This window comes from Sebastes fasciatus, chromosome 11, assembly GCF_043250625.1.
Source record: "Sebastes fasciatus isolate fSebFas1 chromosome 11, fSebFas1.pri, whole genome shotgun sequence".
NCBI lineage: Eukaryota > Metazoa > Chordata > Actinopteri > Perciformes > Sebastidae > Sebastes > Sebastes fasciatus.
Genome location: NC_133805.1, coordinates 9,924,934 through 9,944,582, shown reverse-complemented (window position 1 = coordinate 9,944,582; position 19,649 = coordinate 9,924,934). Strand labels below are relative to the sequence as shown.

General features: G+C 41.8%; 1 protein-coding gene across 1 annotated transcript; it reads left to right on the top strand.

The window, feature by feature from the left end:
• Window positions 1-7,914: 7,914 nt before the first annotated feature.
• Window positions 7,915-16,439, top strand: LOC141776704 (kidney mitochondrial carrier protein 1). Its single transcript, XM_074650459.1, has 9 exons — window positions 7,915-8,110; window positions 8,240-8,387; window positions 9,554-9,648; window positions 9,916-10,001; window positions 10,870-10,965; window positions 11,064-11,188; window positions 12,387-12,510; window positions 13,796-13,876; window positions 14,397-16,439. The coding sequence occupies exons 1-9, from the start codon at window positions 8,047-8,049 to the stop codon at window positions 14,436-14,438; spliced, it is 861 nt and encodes a 286-aa protein (XP_074506560.1). The 5' UTR covers window positions 7,915-8,046; the 3' UTR covers window positions 14,439-16,439.
• The last annotated feature ends 3,210 nt before the right edge of the window (window positions 16,440-19,649 follow it).

The window sequence follows — 19,649 nt, the reverse complement described above, 5'->3', positions numbered from 1 at the left end:
ATTGATTGGATAAGATGAATATGATGTTATAAATAAATATAAATATCTTTTATTACTCAAAGGCTGCGTTGTTCTTGTGAGGTTTATTGAGAGTTTTCTTATGTGTAGTTTGATTGCACAGCCGAGTCGATCCATAGACTATATAGAAAGGTCTCTTGTGCCTCTGGGCTTCTGTGTGCATGAGGCTCCTAGAAAATGAAATGCTTTATTTGAAGTCGATTATAATCTTTACCTGTTTTCAAAGCAATTTTACCCTTTTATAGGGAGATGATTGGACACAAAACAATCTGTATATGATGTCACCTAGAGGTTTTTCTAATGCTTTTTGGACAAGAACCACCTATGTGGAGAAGTTGTTGATTTGTCCCTTCATTTATACATAGTCAGGTCGTTTTTGGATCCAGTAACTAGTGTGGCTGCATCTCAAAACACTCAACAATAACCAGTGATCATCTTAGAATAATAAATTATTTTTAAAGGTCCCATATCGTACTCATCTTCAGGTTCATACTTGTATTTTGGGTTTCTACTAGAACATGTTTACATGCTTTAATGTTCAAACAACACATTATTTTTCACATACTGTCTGTCTGAATATACCTGTATACACCCTCTATCATAAACGCTATGTTTTAACGCATTTCGACGGAATGGCAACGGAATTGCGTTGCGAGGAAAAAGCTTGGGTCAATGTTTACTTCCTGTCAGCTGATGTCCTTCACATACACTGCAACAGGAAATAAACTGGGACACATTTAGTATGTTTACGTTTAAAACTGTGAAATTGTCTAAATATTGTAGATTCGTAAGATCACAAATGTACAGAAATCCTAACGGCCTGTTTCAAACACACAGTTTCTGAATACGGGCTATGTGTATTTATCTGTGGATTGAGCGTTTTGATACTTTCCCAGTATTTATATATCACTTAAACCTGCTTTATAATATAAAAGACATGAGCAACTCACTTTTCACAATATGGGACCTTTAAATTCCTTTTTTATCCAGAAAATGTAAACTCAGCATGCTGTTACTCACATGTCCTAACTTTTCCAATCCGTGTTTGCATCTCAGCAGAGCTTCTAGTCTCTTTCCACATTTCACATCCAGTCCACGGACTCATACCGTTGACCTCACTGTCACAAACCCCTTCCTCATTCCTCTTGGATGCAGCGCTGAGGGCAGATCAAGGTGCAGTAAGTCAGCTGCTCTTCACTAGTTATTAGCTGAGGGTTGAGGTCAACACCAAGGGCCTTGGCAAAGTTAAGCTTTCACCCGAGTTTTTAACAATTTCTCCAATTTGTCCACTTTTAGAGAATTTTCTATCAGTGAGCGACCTTCAGCTCTTTGGAGGCCTTGATAGGGGGATACTGCTGACGGGGCAGTGACCCTGATGAGGCTGGATGCTTAGTGGACAACCAGGAAGCTCAATCACACTCACAAGTACACAGTTGCACACTTCTGAAGATGCTCAGGTATTGTGTTGAATGAGGATTAATCTATTAATCTACACAAGCACTCTCGCATGGAGGAAGATTAACAGGAGCATCACTGAATCGTGAGTATCTGTGATGACGTCTTATTCCTTATACGGTGTCAGAATCACAATTCATAGATTTATGGCAAATAAGATCTGGGGAAAAAAACACTGTTATTTTTGCGTCACTGTGATGCGTGGGTTTCTTATAACTGACGCGCACCTCTCACATCCAGTCTGGATGCAGATTGGAGAAGCAGACAGATCACAGCTCACGTCTGGCCAATCGGAAAGCAGCATGACCCGTTCATCGCCGTAGTGATGAGTCGGGACGCTGTCAGAGCTGGAGGGTGTGAGGAGGAGAGTGAGAGGGGGCATGGTAAACAACTAGGACACACACACACACAAAGACACACACAAACACACACTAACCATAGTGGACAAGCCTTCGCTTCCCATTAAGTTCAGTGCTGCCCTGAGGATGGGGTAAAAATACTCCACCACAAAGAAAGGGACCGAAACAACCAGTGTGTGTGTGTGTGTGTGTGTGTGTGTGTGTGTGTGTGTGTGTGTGAGAGAGAGAGAGAGAGGCGGTGTGGCTCATCAGTGTGCTCTCACCTTGCACTGATTATCCTCTGCAAATAATTATTTTAACTGAGGAAACATAATGATGGTTCCAATTTAATGCCGTATTAAAAAAGGCATTCTCCTTTCTACACTAAATTAAAAATGCATCTGCAAAAGCGGGACAAAACTGTAACCAGTGTGATTGGTGGGAAGCATATGAAAGCACACTCTCCTTACAGCGCATCAACAATTAGTGGCTGCAATTAGGATTTTCAACCATCTCTGAGTGGGCTGCACGGTGGTGCAGTGGTTAGCACTGGCGCCTCACAGCTAGAGGGTTGCAGGTTCGAATCTGGCTTGGGACCCTTCTGTGTGGAGTTTGCATGTTCTCCCCGTGTTAGCGTGGGTTTTCTCCGGGTACTCCGGTTTCCTCCCACAGTCCAAAGACATGCAGGTTAGGTTAATTGTGGACTCTAAATTGCCCGTAGGTGTGAATGTGAGTGTGAATGGTTGTCTGTCTCTATGTGTCAGCCCTGTGATGGACTGGCGACCTGTCCAGGGTGTACCCCGCCTTCGCCCAATGTCGGCTGGGATCGGCTCCAGCCCCCCCGCGACCCCTAACGGGATAAGCGGTTGCAGATGAGGATGAGGATGAGGAACCATCTCTGAGTCATTCTCCCTAAAATGGAGTATTTCCTGCAGGAAAAAAAGAGGAAAAGGAGCAAAAGGAGAGACGGAGGTTTCCACTATCTAGGACATGTGTGGGTGTTTAAACCCTTCAGCATGAAAAGGCAGCCTGTGCCTTAAATTAACGCCCCCCTTGACTTCCATTAGCATCACACTGTCAATGTATTCCCGCCTCATGAACTTTAAAGGGGAACACCAGCTAATTAAGAATTCCAATATGTTATGTCCATGGCCGGGGAAAGTTCAATTCATATTTTTGACCATGAGCTCCTCTCTCTCAAAGCCAGAAACAAGAATAGAATAGAATAGAATAGAGACTTTATTGTCATTTTCATGGAAAACAACGAAAAAACAGTTTAGCAGAGAAGTCAGTCTCAAACTTGTGATGTCGTAGGGTATAAAGTCTGGAGCTGCTACATAGACGATGAATGGGAGGCTGATTTAGTGGACCCACAGAATGTTTGTTTTCTTTTTAAAGTGGAAATGAAACGTTCAACCAAGCTGGTTTACTAAAAGGCATTTCCTCTTTAATGAACAATTGTATTACAAACATGACAAATGTCAGCATTTAGGATAAAAAAGAAGACCCTTTTCATCTATTCAAGACAAGAGCGCTGCCATGTTGCAGTACTGTAACCTGTGACATCACTCAGTGGGTTGGCTCGGCTGAGTTACACAGATACAACGGTAGAGACTGAGGAGAGACAGGATAGAAGAAAACAAAAGGGGGGACACTATGGTAATGTTCCTGGATGTAAAGATGAGTTTTACAATATTAAAACCAAGGACAAAACAGTCCATTTCATAACAATATTGTAAAACTCATCTTCACATCCAGGAGCAATACAATAGTGTCCCCCCCCTTTTGTTTTCTTCTGTCCCGTGTCTCCTCAGTGTCCGTAGTTCACGGTCTCTACCGTTGTATCTGTGTAACTCAGCCGAGCCAACCCACCGAGTGACGTCACAGGCTAGAGTACTGCAACATGGCAGCGCTCTTGTTACGAAAGCTGCAGGAAAGATGACACAGATCTTCTTTTTTCTCTTAAATGCTGATATTTGTCATGTTTGTTTTAAAGTTGTTTCATTAGAATGGAAATCCATTTAGTAAACCAGCTTAACGTAGCTGAACGTTTCATGTCCACTTTAAAGGCTGTTACGCACCGGCAGCGTTTTTTTTTCATGCGATTAATTCACATGTCAATATATATATATTTTTTTATTTGTATTTCCCAAAATGTCAAACTATTCCTTTAGGGTAGTTCATAGAGATATAATTGTGTGTGTGTGTGTGTTGACTATAGGGGTAGCACAGAGTTATGTAACTGCACACTTTGTAATCCACATACATCCTCTGTCACACTGTCTCATGACCAACAGTCACCTTAACTTACTGTCATGTCTTACAGTAATACACACACACGCTTTTTCTGCAGAGAGATTTGCTGGTGTAAAACACCAGTGAAGTGATGCTCAGTGACATTAGTACAATGTTTCCGCAGTCACTCATGGCGAGCGCAAAACAAGCGCTCCCTATTTAGCTGACACAATAACATCACAATGCACTCTGTGCCAGAGGGTGAAAACAATCACTGCTGCAAACCAGAGTATATGTGGGTGTTTTTGCATGCGTGGTGCACCCGATTCGACTGTTATCAGCTCATTAAATGTGCATTATCAGTCATTATAAGCCTCATAGATGTGGGTCAGTAGGGGCCTGCTATTCCTACTACATTGTAAAAGTGAAAACTTATAAACTACACGTTCTAACACGTCAAACTGAATGAACGTTACGTTTTTTAACACAAACAAACAGCTTCTTTAGGTTTAGGCAACAAAACCACTTAGTTATGTTTAGGGGAAATTATTGTGTTTTGGCTTAAAATGACTACGTTTGAAAAGTGAAAGTGAAACGTAACGTTGTGAACAAAAAGACAACTTAATGTTGTTGGTTGCTTTTGCTCCTGTCATGATTACTACGGTTGCTAGAGGTCACTGTTATCTTCTTTCATTCCTTCTTTCGGTGATAGCCCATGTGAATCAATGATAAAACCTACTAGTGGGTGTAGCAGGCCCCTTCTGATCAACATGGGGCTTATAACTTTGGAGGACAGAACCTGCCAAAATAAAAAATAAATGAATGAAAAATGTGACAATGTAAAAAGATATTTCTGTTTTAATTTGCTTCTTTATTTATTTGTCTTTGTATTAATTCCCTTATTTATTTACTCTTCTGTTAAATTTTCCCTTTTATTCATTTATTTATGTTTTGTTAATGTTAAATGTATTTATTTATTTATTATTTATGGGTGACATCTGAGTGACAGCCCCCTCATTTGCATAATGAGGCGGAAATGCATAAAGAAATGTAAAAAGAAATGTGTAAAGAAATGTATAAAGAAAAGCATACAGAAATAAATAAGTTTGGGGAAATATATAAGGGGATGAAATGCAAAGGGAAAATTGTGCAATAAGTGCAAAAATAAATAAATTAATAAAATAAAATAGGGAAAATATATAATAGTAAATATATAAGGGAATTAATACAAATATCTATGTATGTCACATTTTATCAATCAATGAATGACTACATTTATTTGTAATATTATATTTGCGGCATTTAATGACATATTTATTTATTTATTTATCTACTCATTTATTTATTTATTCTTTTATTTTTTTATTTTGGCAGGTTCCGTCCTCCATATATAGCCACTGATAACACCCATTTAATGATCTGATAACAGTCGAACTGGCTGTGTGAACACATGAAGAGCTAATATTGGCAGCAGTAATACAAGTTTTCTCATGCATGCCTCACTTTAGGAAGAACCACAGCTTTTCACCTTACAATTATAAAACAAATGTTTCTGAAGAGCGTGTGTTTCTAGGCCTATGCATCTCCAGAGTAACACACAGGTAAAACAAATGACGAATAAGGCTATAGCTCTCACTTCCTTCTCCTAAATAACACAACTGTATTCCCTTTCCTTATTTCGTACACCTCCAAACACAGATATATCCCCTCCTCTTCTATCCCAGCTCTGTTCTCAGGCTCCTTTTTGACAAATCACCACATTAAATGTGGCCATTTTTAGGCGCGCCACACTTCCCTCTGCTTATTGGTTTCAGATAAAACTGCAATATTTCCATTCATCTATTTCCGTTTGTCGATGCTGCGCGTAGCATTCGTCCACGCACGGGCCACACACACACGGAAATGTGCACACTTACACACACACACACACACAGTCCTCTCTCTCCTTGGTCGTTAATAATGTTCTGATGACAATACTGCGGTTACTGACCCATAGCCAACCCATTCATCAAACAAAACAACTAGCATATGATCATAATAAATATGCTCTAGAGATGAATGTCTTGCAGTCAGGATGCTTCCCAGAAGCTGTGACCAGAAGGACAAATGTGATGGAAAACAGATAAGATGAAGCTGAGGCATTTACACAAGCAATATATTCTCCCTGTGAAAATCTGTTTTGATAAGCAGAGCGCACTTAACACTCAGACAAGCACGTCATCCATACAAAATCAAACAGCCCTACATTGTTGGTCACTATCTGTTCTAGATGCATATTGTCACTCGAACATATCCGTGTTTCCTAATTAACTGTATAGTGTCCACTCATTAAGTAGGGATTGATTGGCCTATATTAGATATATAAGTGGTGGGGTCACCATCACAAGAGACTGACTGCTAGACAGTTAATAATCTGTGCAATAGGCCTTATTGGAGGAATATTACAATGATGCTGTTCTGACCTCTAGTGGCAGAGAGATAAAACTACAGATTGAAAACCACTTAACTGTATGCATTTATTTTAGAATTTCAAGGCTTTATTTGTGAATTTTCTTAGATTTAGAAATGTTTTTTTTCAGACATTGTTTAGACTTTTCTTTTAAAACATTTGTCAAACTTTTTTTAGAAATTTCTTTCCAGCATTTTTCAAACTTCTTTTTAGGTTTTTCTTTCAGACTTTTTTCAGACAGTTTTTTCAGACATTTTTCAAACTTTTTTTTTCAGATATTTTTCGAAATCATTTTTCAGACTTATTTTTAGGGTTTTTTCAGACTTTGTATTTTTCAGAAATTTTTTTCCAACATTTTTCAAACTCTTTTTTTCAGACATTTTTTTCAGACTTTTTGTGGGACATTTTTCAGACCTTTTTTAAGGACATTTTTCAGATTTGTTTTTAGACTTTTTTTTCCAGCACTTTTTTTTCAGACTTTTTTTCCAGCATTTCTCAAACTTTTTTTTTCAGACTTTTTTTTCCAACATTTTTCAAACTTTTTTTTAGACATTTCTTTCCAGCATTTTTCAAACTTTTTTTAGGTTTTTTCTCAGACAGTTTTTTCCAGCATTTTTCCAAAAAAAATTTCAGATAGTTTTTTTCAGACCTTTTTCAGACTTTCTTTTTTCAGATAGTTTTTTCAGACTTTTTTTTAGACTTTTTTTCCAGCACTTTTTTCCAGCATTTTTCAAACTTTTTTTTAGGGTTTTTTTCAGACTTTTTTCACTTTTTTCATATATATATATATGAAAAAAGTGAAAAAAGTATGGAAAGTATATATATATTTATAATATATATATAATATATATATATATATATATATATATTATATATATAATAAATATATATATATATATATATATATTATATAAATATATATATACTTTCCGTACATATTTTTTTTTTAATTATGTCTGTAGAATTAGTTTAACAATATAATCAACATAAATATTTTTTTTTGTAGGGAAGATTGAAAGCATATTTTTATGTTCTCATGGCTCATGGCTCCTTTCTTTTTTGATCTTATACTGCACTAGAACTTTTACTCTTGTGTGTTATATTCTATTTTAGCTTCTATCCTAGCTTTTATTTTGAACTTGTTTTTATTTTCTAATCTTTAACGTTTTTATGTTTTTATAACTGTTCTAATTATGTCTTAATGTTCTTTTTCACTTTGTCGAAATGTTCTTGAATGTGTATGTAAAGCACTTTGAATTGCCCTGTTGCTGAAATGTGCTCTACAGATAAAGCTGCCTTGCCTTGAGACAGTCTGGTGCGGTTGCTTAGCAACAGGCAGTGGGCGGTGACAGTGATGACGTGTAGGAGCGGTGGGCGGGGCTTAGTTACAGACCGGCAGCAGCAGAGAGGAGAAGAGAGGAGGAGCTTCTCAAACGCCGGGTAGGAGACTGAACCGCAGCTGCTGTTGTTTAGCTGTAGACCGTCATATTCAACTCTCCACCGGTTCACCGTGTAGTTTTCACTGTTCGGTACACGGCTGGAGAGAGAACAATGTCTAACGTCAACTGGAAGCCGTTTGTTTTCGGCGGTTTGGCTTCCGTGACGGCGGAATGCGGTGAGTGATGATGAGAGACAGGAAGAGGAGGAGGAGGCCGAGCTGCTGCTGTGGATTAACGCTCATTACTCGCATCTCTGTTGGCTTTTACACTCTCATAAGGTGATATCCTGTGTGTTTGTGTTGCAGGGACTTTCCCAATCGACCTGGCCAAGACGAGACTTCAAGTACAAGGCCAAGTAGGCGACATCAAGTACAGCGAGATCCGGTACCGAGGCATGCTCCATGCTATAGTGAGGATAGTACGAGAGGAGGGGCTCCGGGCTCTGTACTCAGGGTCAGTATGCTGCAGCTCTGCAAACTAGTCTCTATATATCTGTCTTCCAAATCATGCATTAACTACACAAGTACCTATTCTTTGTTTATAATCCTACTTCCTCTGAATGTTTACACTTCCTCCTTTTTTGTGCACTTCCTATATTTGTAACAGCCATTTCCCCCTCCTACCTTTTACTGGACCTCATCTACACAAATTAAGAGATGGGTCTTAGATTTGCCTGTCTCAAGGCAAAGCAAGGCAGCTTTATTTGTATAGCACATTTCAGCAACAGGGCAATTACATAAACATTCAAGAACATTGCCACAAAGTGCAAAAGAACATTAAAGGGACTATTTGTAACTTTCAGAAATGCTTGTTAACAGCGACACCTGTGGCCGTTAAGTCAACGAAAGTCAGCGTCGGGCTTGTGCTCGCTCTAAATAGACATGAACGAGCATCGCTCAAAACAGTGAGGCGACACACGTCAGCTAAAACCACAATATCACTCTATAGTTCACCTGCTTGGCAGTAATGTTAGCTGACCAGACGAAGGTTTCTCCATGAATCACTGCTGATCCTAGTGTTGGCTTTTCCTGCCTCAGCCTCCCGACCGCGGCCGGAGGGAACAGGGGAGACGATAAAGTAACTTGCAGAGCCCTGTCACTTCACAAGACACGGGAAACCTCTGTTGGTCTGGAGGAGCTGCAGCATTTATTTCTGCACAAACGTCCACTAGATATTCTCAGCGCTAAACTAACTCTTCTGCAGTGTGTAGTGTGCGCGCATGCACGTGTAGAGGTGAAGCGAGCTGAGCGAGAACGAGCGCGGTGTGTGTGAGTGAAGGCAAGCAGGCAGAGGAGCAGAGTACAGCAGAGACACCGGCCCTGGAGACCAAAGCTACGGTCTCCCCCGCGCACTACGACCGCTGCCAACTCTGTTTAACAGACGGGCTTCACTAGATACAACTTTGCGGTTTTGGTGCTTCTGTGTAGTTTGTGTTGGAGTCAGAGTCTGAACAGTGCACATGAGACACCGACCCGGATTGATTTATACGTGTAAGAAGTTCCAAACAGTCCCTTTTTAAGTGTTTTTTGCTAGGTCAGGAACCATAGTTGTGAGTCTATTATTAAGACCACTGACATATTGTGATACCGGGTAATAAAAATAAACTTGACTCTTTACAGATTAGCTCCTGCTATGCTGCGCCAGGCCTCCTATGGGACCATCAAAATTGGCACATACCAGAGCTTAAAGCGACTGATGGTTGAAAGACCAGAGGGTGAGTCCCAGTTTCTCTTTCTCTGACACGCACACTTCCGCACACATTTTGGCAGGCGGTTACTTGCACCTATTATGCACATTCCTCTTGAAATGTCACAGGGGTGGCGCAGATGTACAGAATGTGTGACCTATTTAAATATGTATCAGCATTTTTGCTTCTGTAAAGCACTGTAAAGACAAATTGCAACAGACCGGCTGATGCAGTGTATCAAATGCTGCCTGTTCACAGTTACAGTGTGTGCCGCCCACTCTTCTTGTTTTTCAGATGAGACACTGCTGATTAATGTGATGTGTGGCGTTCTCTCCGGAGTCGTCTCGTCCTCCATCGCTAACCCCACCGATGTGCTGAAGGTAGCTTGTTTCCAAACGTGACACTTGTTTTTGTCAGGTTTTCTCCAAAGCAGTAGAGCAGGTTTGACAATTTTCTTGGAACTGCACCAATGCGTGCAGTAAATCTGGAAAAACAGCAGTCTACTTTAATTTTGTGTTTCCTTTTTTTATACATACAGCTGTAATTACCCGTGCAGCCTAAAGTACTTCAGTAATTGTTTTGAAAAACTGAGAGATTAATATGCCCTTTCTAGATGAGCCCCAGGCCCTAGGTGTGGTCATCTGGTAGCATGCCAAGTGGAGTGAAGGGCGTCTTACTGCTATCAAGACCCCACTTGTAAATTATTTATAGATAGAAGCCTCTGAGGATTAACATAGTGTTCTGTAAACGATATGGGTGCATGAATATGACGCGTGTGCGTGCACATGTTGTTCTGTACTCGTAATGTTTTGCCCGGCTTCTTCTCGGTGGCTAATTACCTCCCGTCCACATTGCGTGTCTGTTAACAGACTAATGGAAGCGGCTGCAGGTTGAGGAACATTGCGTTTTCAGCGCGGTGCTTCCAGCTTCGGCCGCCAAGTCAAACACACAAACCAAAACTAATCTGCAAACTCTATTCTCTAACTCTAAATTCTGGCTATTATAAACAAAAACAAGTCCAGCGAGGGGCCTTGACAATTCCTGGAAATGAAGATAAAGAAAATACTTTAGGACAGCGTGCTTGCCAAACTTGCCTCTAACTTTTTTTGGCCTTTGCATTCCGATGGTCGCCAGATTAATACACCCCCTTACTTGGCTTGGTGAACGCACAGCATTCCACACTGATAGTGTATGCTTTCAGTGTCTCAGGTTCAAGTTTATGGAAATTATCGCTGTCTGTTCTAACAGATCCGCATGCAGGCTCAGGGAAGAGTGATCCAGGGCAGTATGATGGGCAACTTCATCAACATCTACCAGCAGGAGGGAACAAGAGGACTGTGGAAGGTACAGAAAGCCAGAAAAATGCTTTGTTTGCTTCGCTAAATGACCTCTGTTTCCAAAGGTTACACCTAACATGCCTAACCCTTTCTTTTCTGCTTCAGGGTGTTTCTCTAACGGCTCAGCGGGCGGCCATCGTGGTCGGGGTCGAGCTACCAGTATATGACATCACCAAGAAGCATCTGATTCTGTCGGGTCACATGGGGGACAACGTGTACACACACTTTGTGTAAGTTTGCAAAGTAATCCTCCTCCTCCTCATCTCTCATGTGATATTCCCACCGGGGGGAAATTGCTTGTCAAGGCAAGACACATGTCAGTATCTTAAAGGGATAGTTCGGGTGTTTTGAAGTGGGGCTGTATGAAGCACTTATCCATAGTCATTGTATTACCTAAAGTAGATGACGGTTGTGACGCCGCCAGTTTGGAGAAGCAGACAGGAGTATTAGCATGGAAGCAAAGTAATTTACTGCTGTGGACGGGGCCGGCAGCAAAATGTATTTTAGCCACCTAAAAGAAAGGCTCACCTAAAAAAAAATCAGTTTAAGCGTACGCTATATTTAGAATATTCTCATCTCTTTACCTGGCCAAAACTGAACCCGCCAAAGCCACCAGACTCCATTCAAAAACCTGTAATTTGACCTCGCAGAACACGGGGGTTGCTGGTCTACTGCTGCCTCGATCAGCTAGGTCTTTTGTGTTATTGTGTGACTTTGGTTAGTTCGGATTCACCAAATTCACACAATAACACAAACGAGCTAAAAAAAAATTACTGTTTTTTTCAATGGAGTCTGGTGGCTTTGGCGAGAGCATTGATAACTGCTTCAGTTCCCCGTCTGAAACATAGACTGTATAGATGTGTCACGGAAAGGTAAAGAGTTGAAAATATTATAAATGTAGCGTACACTTAAACTTGTATTTGTTTCTTTAGGTGAGCCTTTCTTTAATGCGGGTAAAATACGTTTTGCTGCCGGCCCCGTCCACAGCAGCACTTTGCTTTGCTTCCGTGTTGGTACTCCTGTCTGTTTCTCCAAACTGGGGACGCGCTGACCTTCATCTACTATAAATATTACTTCAAAACACCCAAACTATCACTTTTTTAAGGGGATGATACACAGCCTTGTTCAATATGTATGTGTTGACCATCATCATTAGAAGATTGCATACTGCGCTGAGATATTTCAAGTCGTTGTTTTTTGCATTTATCTCTATTTATACAGCACAATAGTCATTCAACCTACAGACTGTTAATTCAAGTTTTTCAGAACAGTCGGTGTGTATCATTCTCAGCGTTGCAGGAAATAACATTTGTTACATTTGTGGCAGCAGCAGCACACACCACAGCAGTGACTGTTTAGCACCAACGATTTAACTGTGGGACAAAATGAAAGAATTATCATTTGACCTTGCGTCTTGTTGTCCCTCAGGTCCAGCTTTGCGTGTGGTTTGGCGGGGGCTTTGGCCTCCAACCCGGTGGACGTAGTTCGGACACGCATGATGAACCAGAGAGGAGCAGCTCTGTACCAGGGAACAGTGGACTGTATACTGCAGGTCAGTCACCTTACACTTGTTCCTGTTCAGATTGTGTTTGGAGAAGACTACATTAAAGGAGCACAGATGAAGATCCGTTGACTCGTTATGGGCAGTACTGTTCAGCCTGTTATATAAGGTCTTCTGTGTAGGGATGCACTGCTTGCTACCGGATCAGATATCGAGCTAATATTAACTCAAATAGCTGGATCGGGTAACAGTGTGACCGATCTATTCAATTCAATTCTATGTTTATATACTATATACATTATATACTGGAATTGTAATCCAATTTTAGCCAATTTGTTGCTGCATTAAAAAGGTTTACACTTAAATTGTAATTCAATCAGATTTTTTAATGATTATTTTAATAATAAATAAGAATTCAGGAAATTATATTTATGTATTTATTTGTTACATTTGGTTTTACAAATTTAGGAAAACAATGTTAAGTCAAGCCTGATGCTGCCTTACACATAAAAGAATGATCCCAGTCACTTCCACACAGTGAGGCATACAGCTTATTAATTAAACACTGGTATCGGATCGGTACTCGGTATCGGCTGATACCCAAAGCCCAGGACTCAGTATAGGGACTGAAAAAGCCAGATCGGTGCATCCCTACTTCTGTGTCAGACGAACCTCACCAACCCCGAACTCAAAATCCGGGATGGCTGCTCCGCGTATCAACAGTACAAAAGCTGTAGCAATATAGTGTTCATTAGCACTACTGACTTATTTGTGTCTCATTAAATCAGTCATACACACCGTAGTGTCCAACTTCTATCTGTGGACATGTTGCTACGGTGTCTGTATGAGCAAAATACCGGCATAATGCGTCGTTATCAACTGGTATTGCTAACGATGCCTAGCCTGGCTGGAGCAAACCCCATTAAGTTTTCCAACTTGTGCTGTAACACTGTCAACTCCAGTGTGACGTCATTCCCAGCTCCGCATCGATTTCCGAGGTAAATGGAACGCAGCACTACAAAAGACCGATAGATACAATTGATTGCATTCTGGGAAATGTAGGATCCAGTGTTTTGGAGGTTGACCCCCACTAAGGACTAAAAGTCAGGATGTCTCTGCAGTAATACATTGCTTTAAGTACAATTTTTAGACTTGAGTGTACATTTGAATATTGCCTCCTGAATGAATTTGTAATATAATGTAATAATGTTGAATATCTAGATCAGACCTTAATGTCACTGATTTAGTTCAAAAACGCCCAAAGAGGACTTTAGAGCGGTCATTCGAGGATAATTAGATAAAACGGGTGGTTTTAACATGTTTGTTTTCTTTTCAGACGTGGCGCTCCGAGGGCTTCATGGCCCTCTACAAGGGTTTCTTTCCCAACTGGCTCCGCCTGGGACCGTGGAACATCATCGTATCCTTTAACCATCTCATTAGCGCACCGCTCTGTTTACATATTATACCCTCTGTGATGCAATATCTTTTGAGGTGGAGAAACCAGCGGGGGAAAAAAGTTGTAAATTCTGTTATGCAGTCAGTGACGTGTGGCGTTACGAGCCACGCACCAGTGGGGGGGGGGGGGAAGCTTAGCGTAATGCTAGCTCACTCTCTTATGTAACTTTGTGAAACTACTGCCTCAGTAGCCCACTGGCCCTGGTTGGAGAGGACCTAGGGGGCCTTCAATCGGGGGGTAAGAGGAGGAGAGAACTCTATGAAAGTCTTTACAGAGGGAAGTTCTGTCAGGTCGTCATCGTGCTCCAACCAGGCCTGGAAAACGTAATGAGATTATTGACTTGTTCTAGCTGAGCAGTCCGAGGTAACAAGGGAGGCTTTGAGCTGAAGTACAGAAAGAGCCAAAATTCCTCAGTGAGCCTCCCGCGCTCAACAAACAAAATCCACTTCTTCTTGCCTGTGTTCCTTTACTCTGTGTCCAGTTCTTCCTCACGTACGAACAGCTGAAGAAGCTCAACGTGTGACCTGGCGGAACGAGACGGCGATGAAGAGACGAGTATGTGGTCACGCTCCGAGACGAGCCGAGAGGACCAAAATCGGGGAAATGGCTGGATGGTAATGGATCCTTGATGGATCCACTGAACGGGGGGGGGGGAAAGAGGGTTGACGCAGACCCACGTACGACGGGCGGCGTGAGGATTTTCCTGATTCCTGTTTGGGCTACATGTCTCCTAAAGCCTGTGGCCCGTGTGGAAGACACTCCTATCTGATATTTTAGCTCATCCACATACTATCTTAAGCTTAACTGCTCATTTATATTTGATGATGGCCCCTTCGGTTCATGTCACCTAATTTATTGTCTGGTAAATGGTAGGGCTCGGACGATACACCTATCTCCTGATCCAGTACTATCACCATACTTGGGTGCCAATTCGATATGTATTGCGATTTTTAAGTATTCAATGTTACGATTTATTCAGATTTTTGTTAACTTTTTTAACTCTAGACAGTGGGGAAAAGTTGAATCATACACTTCTAGAGACTTTTACGTTGGAAAATATCTAAATTGATACAGTAAAAATGTTTGATTTTCAGCATGTTTCTAGTCAAAGATGTCCTGAAGTCAAATATATCAGTCATTGTAAGGCATTATTTATTCTATTTTATTCCAGCAACCCAAAGAATAAAGACATTTCCCTCACAAATTAGTGGAAGTGCGAGTAGAGGCTGGCTTGACCACGTTACCGCAATACGATAACGCTTCCTGTCCATGACGGAGTTAGCATGCAGCTTTAGCCGTGATGTCTAGCTCTGCTTTTCCTGGTAATTTCTTTACTCTGTGTAGTGTTTACCACACTAGATTTAAAATGGGAGGGTGCAGGTCGTATCCATGCCAACCCTCTGCCGTTTTCTTCTTTTTCTCAGTGTGGTTTGTTTTGGTTGACGGATACGGAACGGATATGATGTCACGTTACTCAGACTACAACAATAAAAGCGGTAACTTCCTTTTACCTGCGCATAGACTCGTATGAAGAAAATATATCGATTCTGTCATTAAAAAAAAAAAAAAAATTTCAAAATCGTAAAAAAACGTGATACATATGTGAATCAGTTGTTTATTTCCCACCGTTAGTAAACGGGAAAGAATAAGAAACCAAGACTCTTGTTTCTGAAGCTTGTTTTCTCAGCCAGAAGCTGCTTTTAAAAGTTGTGTTTTCAGTCTTCTACTCTTATAAAGCGGTCTCCAAATTGAGTGCCTTAGTTTGTGGTACAGGCCGCCTGCGCGTGCTTAAGGACCGAGAATGTCGGACAGCAGCTGACAATCGCAGCGATCATTCCCTTTTTTGAAAAAGAAAAAACATTTGTGTGCATGAACCAACAAACTTGAACTAGGATACTTTTTTTTTTATATATTTCTAAATTGAGCGCTGAGTGTGTGAAAAGGTGAACTGGTTTATTATTCTAAGAGTCTCCCTGGGCTACTTACAGAGCTATAGGAGCCAAGAATACATCACTGTGTGCTGTACTAAATAACCATCATGTGAACAGCCTAAACAGCAGTGTGGGTACTCAGACAGGAGGACACACACACACACACACCCATATGTGGCGAGACTAGTGGTCCCTCATGCCAGCCAGTGCAGACGGTAAATATAGCCGGGGGGCAGCTGGTGGGGGGGGGTGACTCCCTGGGTTCTTGTTTTCATATACGCTGCTGTAAAAATATTATTACAAACACAGCCATTATGATATCATCATATGATATCACGCCGCTTTAGGTTTAGACCACTGACACAGATTAAGGTATCCAAAGTGCAACGTTTATTCCTCGAAGGCACTGAAACCGCTGCACATGATCCACTGTTGACTCCAGGCGTATTTTCATTTACTGTATTTGCAAGCTGTCTGTGAGCTTCTGTTGTACAGAATGAATATGTTGCTGGCTATTGTGAGCCGCCAAGTTTACTTTTGATGTTGGTGTAAAAGCTGCCTTGTATATTTGAAAATAAAAGAGAGGAAAAACCCAGCATGTCAGTGTTTTGTTTTGTTCTCACCACAGCGTGGCGCTGTGGAGCTTTACACTGACCCGCCACACAACTCCACTCAGTCGAATTAACTTAAATTCCCAACCGTCTATTTTGAGGCCACAAATCTAGCACAGTCGTGTTGTTTCTAAGGGATTGCCCAGTTTTCTTTCAAACACACGTGTTTCACGCAGCATCCCGCAAACAATGACTTGTGAATTATTCAGGGGGAATGTTAAGATGTGATTGTTCTTTTATTTCTGTGGGTAAATTCCCAGTTTTCCTTTTCTGTTTTGAGGAGACGATGGGAGCTCGGGGGAGCGCGGTGGGAAACGTTGCAGGGGAATCTCTGTGTGTGTGCGCCTTGTTCTTTTATTTAGGGAGCGTCACCATGGGACTTATTACTTGTATCTGCTTCATCTGAGCCACCGCGAGTTGCACTGCCACGTTGTTGTTGATGTGACAAACACGGCTGAGTTGAATAACTTCCAAACGACGCCACGGAGCGTGATGGGGGGGGAGACGAGGGTCTGAATGCTGTTTTAGTGTACAGTACACACACTATAGACCTGAAGGGCACTTTGCTTCACTGACATCTATTCAATGCACAACAACATCCCTCACTGTCCATAAGGAGAGTTGAATGAGAGAATAATGTGTGGTGTGTATGCCAGGATTTGGCATCTCTAAATTGGCATTATATAGGCTGCTGCCTGGCATCACGTCTCTGGCACAGTCCTCTACAAGCTGGGCAAGCGAGGCCACAGGGGATTCCAGCAGTCACAGACATGCTGCATTATGGGTATTATTTGCTGCCTGGCCCAAGGGCGCAGGGGGGCTGGCTCTATTGTGTTCCAGGGATCAGAGTGAGCTTTTATGTCGGAGGGATAAGGCTCTGCTCTGCTCCAAACACCCTGCCCCTTTTTTCCTCCTTTTTTTTTTTTTTTGTTCTTTCTGATGAGAACGCCGCTCGCCGCAACACACGGGGTGAATAAATGGTTGGATAAACGGACGAGGGGATGGAAATGTAGACAAGGAGGCAAATCATCGTAGTCTGTTGATCCATTTGGAACAGGGAGCGTGCCGCTTCTGGGCTGCACAGTGCTGACAAAGAAATAAAAAAAAAAAAATCACAGGCCTATTGCCATTTTGCTCAATATTGCAGTAGAGATACGGGCTGAAATACAACAGGACAGTTTTTCTTTCTCAGCTTTTGAAAGCTGCTCAGAAAAATGCCCGGGTGCTTAGTTTGACTGATTTTCCCCTCCTGAAAATACATTGTTTACAGGCCACAGATTCTGCATAACATCAAAACACCTCACGTAGGAAGCCGTCTGAAACATCTTTCTCCCAGAGAAAAAAAAAAAAAGTGCAGCCTTCTGCAATTTGAAATTGTGCCTGTAGTGAATATTGTGATAAATTGTACAGCGACGTCTTTGGTCTGTGAACAACAAGCTGACAAAGTGAGGATTTCAAACAAGGGGAGGCGATAGATCCTGCGAAAAATGTCAAATGATGCTTTAGGAACTCTTTTCCCTGAAAAACATCAGAGTTATTCTATAGTAAATCCTAGAAGGAGACACATATCACAGTAAGTCCCTGCAGGAATATTGTAGAGATGGCTAGAAGATAATAAAAAACCATGAAGTAGGTCTACTGCTGTGGACGGGGCCGGCAGCAAAACACATTTTAGCCACCTACAAGAAAGGCCCACATGTTCTTTATTTAGAATATTTTCCGACAGGGAACTGAACTGAAAGTGAAACTTATCTATACGCTGCTCGGTGGCTTTGAAGAAAGTCTTGAGTCTTGAATTTAGCTTTGAAAATATTTGAAGGCCTTTCTTTTAGGTGTCTAAAACACATTTTGCTGTTGGCCCCGTCCACAGCAGTACATTACTTTGCCTCTCCCGCCTGCCTCTCCAAACTAGGGGGCGTGCCGACCGTCATCTACTGGAGGTAATACACCGACTACGGAGAAGTACCTGATACAACCCAACTTCAAAAGATCCGAACTATCCCTTTAACTGGCCGATTATTATTTAAGAATTCTGTCATCATAATAGGAAGGAACCACATGAATGCTCCACACTTGATACTGATATGGATTATTTTTTTGTATCTATAAAATGTGACGCATTGCAATGTGCGATTGTTGTTGGAAAGATGACCTGATGTATCTGGGCCCAGCATGAGCTTCAGCCTGCTGTAACCTTAGAAAGGATAAGCGGGTATAGAGGATAGATGGATGGATGGATGGATGATAGCACCCCTATGGTGTGTAAAGCTGCATGATATTGGAAAAAAAACTGACATTGCAATATTTTTTTTTCTATGATGTATATTGTGATTTGAAAAAATACAGGAGTTTTCAGGTGGGTCCGGGCACCTGCTCCCCGGGCAGAACATTTTGTACATTTTAATATGCATCAAACTTGTGCGCTTTGAGAGCATCGGCGCATTGAGGACAGTCCACCCCAGTCGCACCTTGACAGGGGCCCCGTGCCTCCCCGTAGGGAGAGAGGGTGCAGCGAGCACCAAGTCCACGGCCCGGGAAGCAGCGAGGTCCAGGCAAGGGGGGCTGTATGAGCCACCTTCACCCCGGGCCTTTCCAAGCCGACCTAAAGCCGGCGTTACACCGAAGTCTGTGACCGCAGAGAGCCAGCGACGCATAAGGTCACCATTTCTAACAGCTGTCGTCAGAAAATGTGACCCCACTGTACTTTTAGTTTACTTTTCTTTTAGAGTTTTGTGAATATATCTTTCAATTACATTAATATTAAAATACATTTATGTTTTTTAACAATTTCATTTTGTGTGTTTTCTGTCACGTACTTGCCTTGTTTATTATACAGGTACAGTGGGTGGTCATATTTTCTGACGACAGCCGTCAGAAATGGTGACCTCATGTGTTGCTGGCTCTCTGCGGTCACAGATTTCGGTGTAACACCTGTCGCTGCGCACCGCCACGGAGGAAATGCACCCGGTGAGGGCCAGCCAGTGCTGGGGAGAGGTCCCGCGAGGGGATCCTCCTACACCGAGCGGTCGTCCCTGATCCGCCTAGTTGAGTCCCAGCGGCAGGGGGGGGGGGGCGACCTAGAGAAATAAAGATTGTCTCTGTCACGAGATGAAGGCTTCGCTGGGCTTTCCTCAATGGAGGTAACAAGCCAAATATAACATCTGACCCATTTACTACAACCATTCCCTGTGA

Coding starts and splice junctions, on each gene's coding strand:
- LOC141776704 (XM_074650459.1), top strand. CDS start 8,047: ATGTCTAACGTCAACTGGAAGCCGTTTGTTTTCGGCGGTTTGGCTTCC. Junction 12,511..13,795: donor CAGTGGACTGTATACTGCAG/GTCAGTCACCTT, acceptor TTTTCTTTTCAG/ACGTGGCGCTCCGAGGGCTT. Junction 13,877..14,396: donor TGGGACCGTGGAACATCATC/GTATCCTTTAAC, acceptor CTCTGTGTCCAG/TTCTTCCTCACGTACGAACA.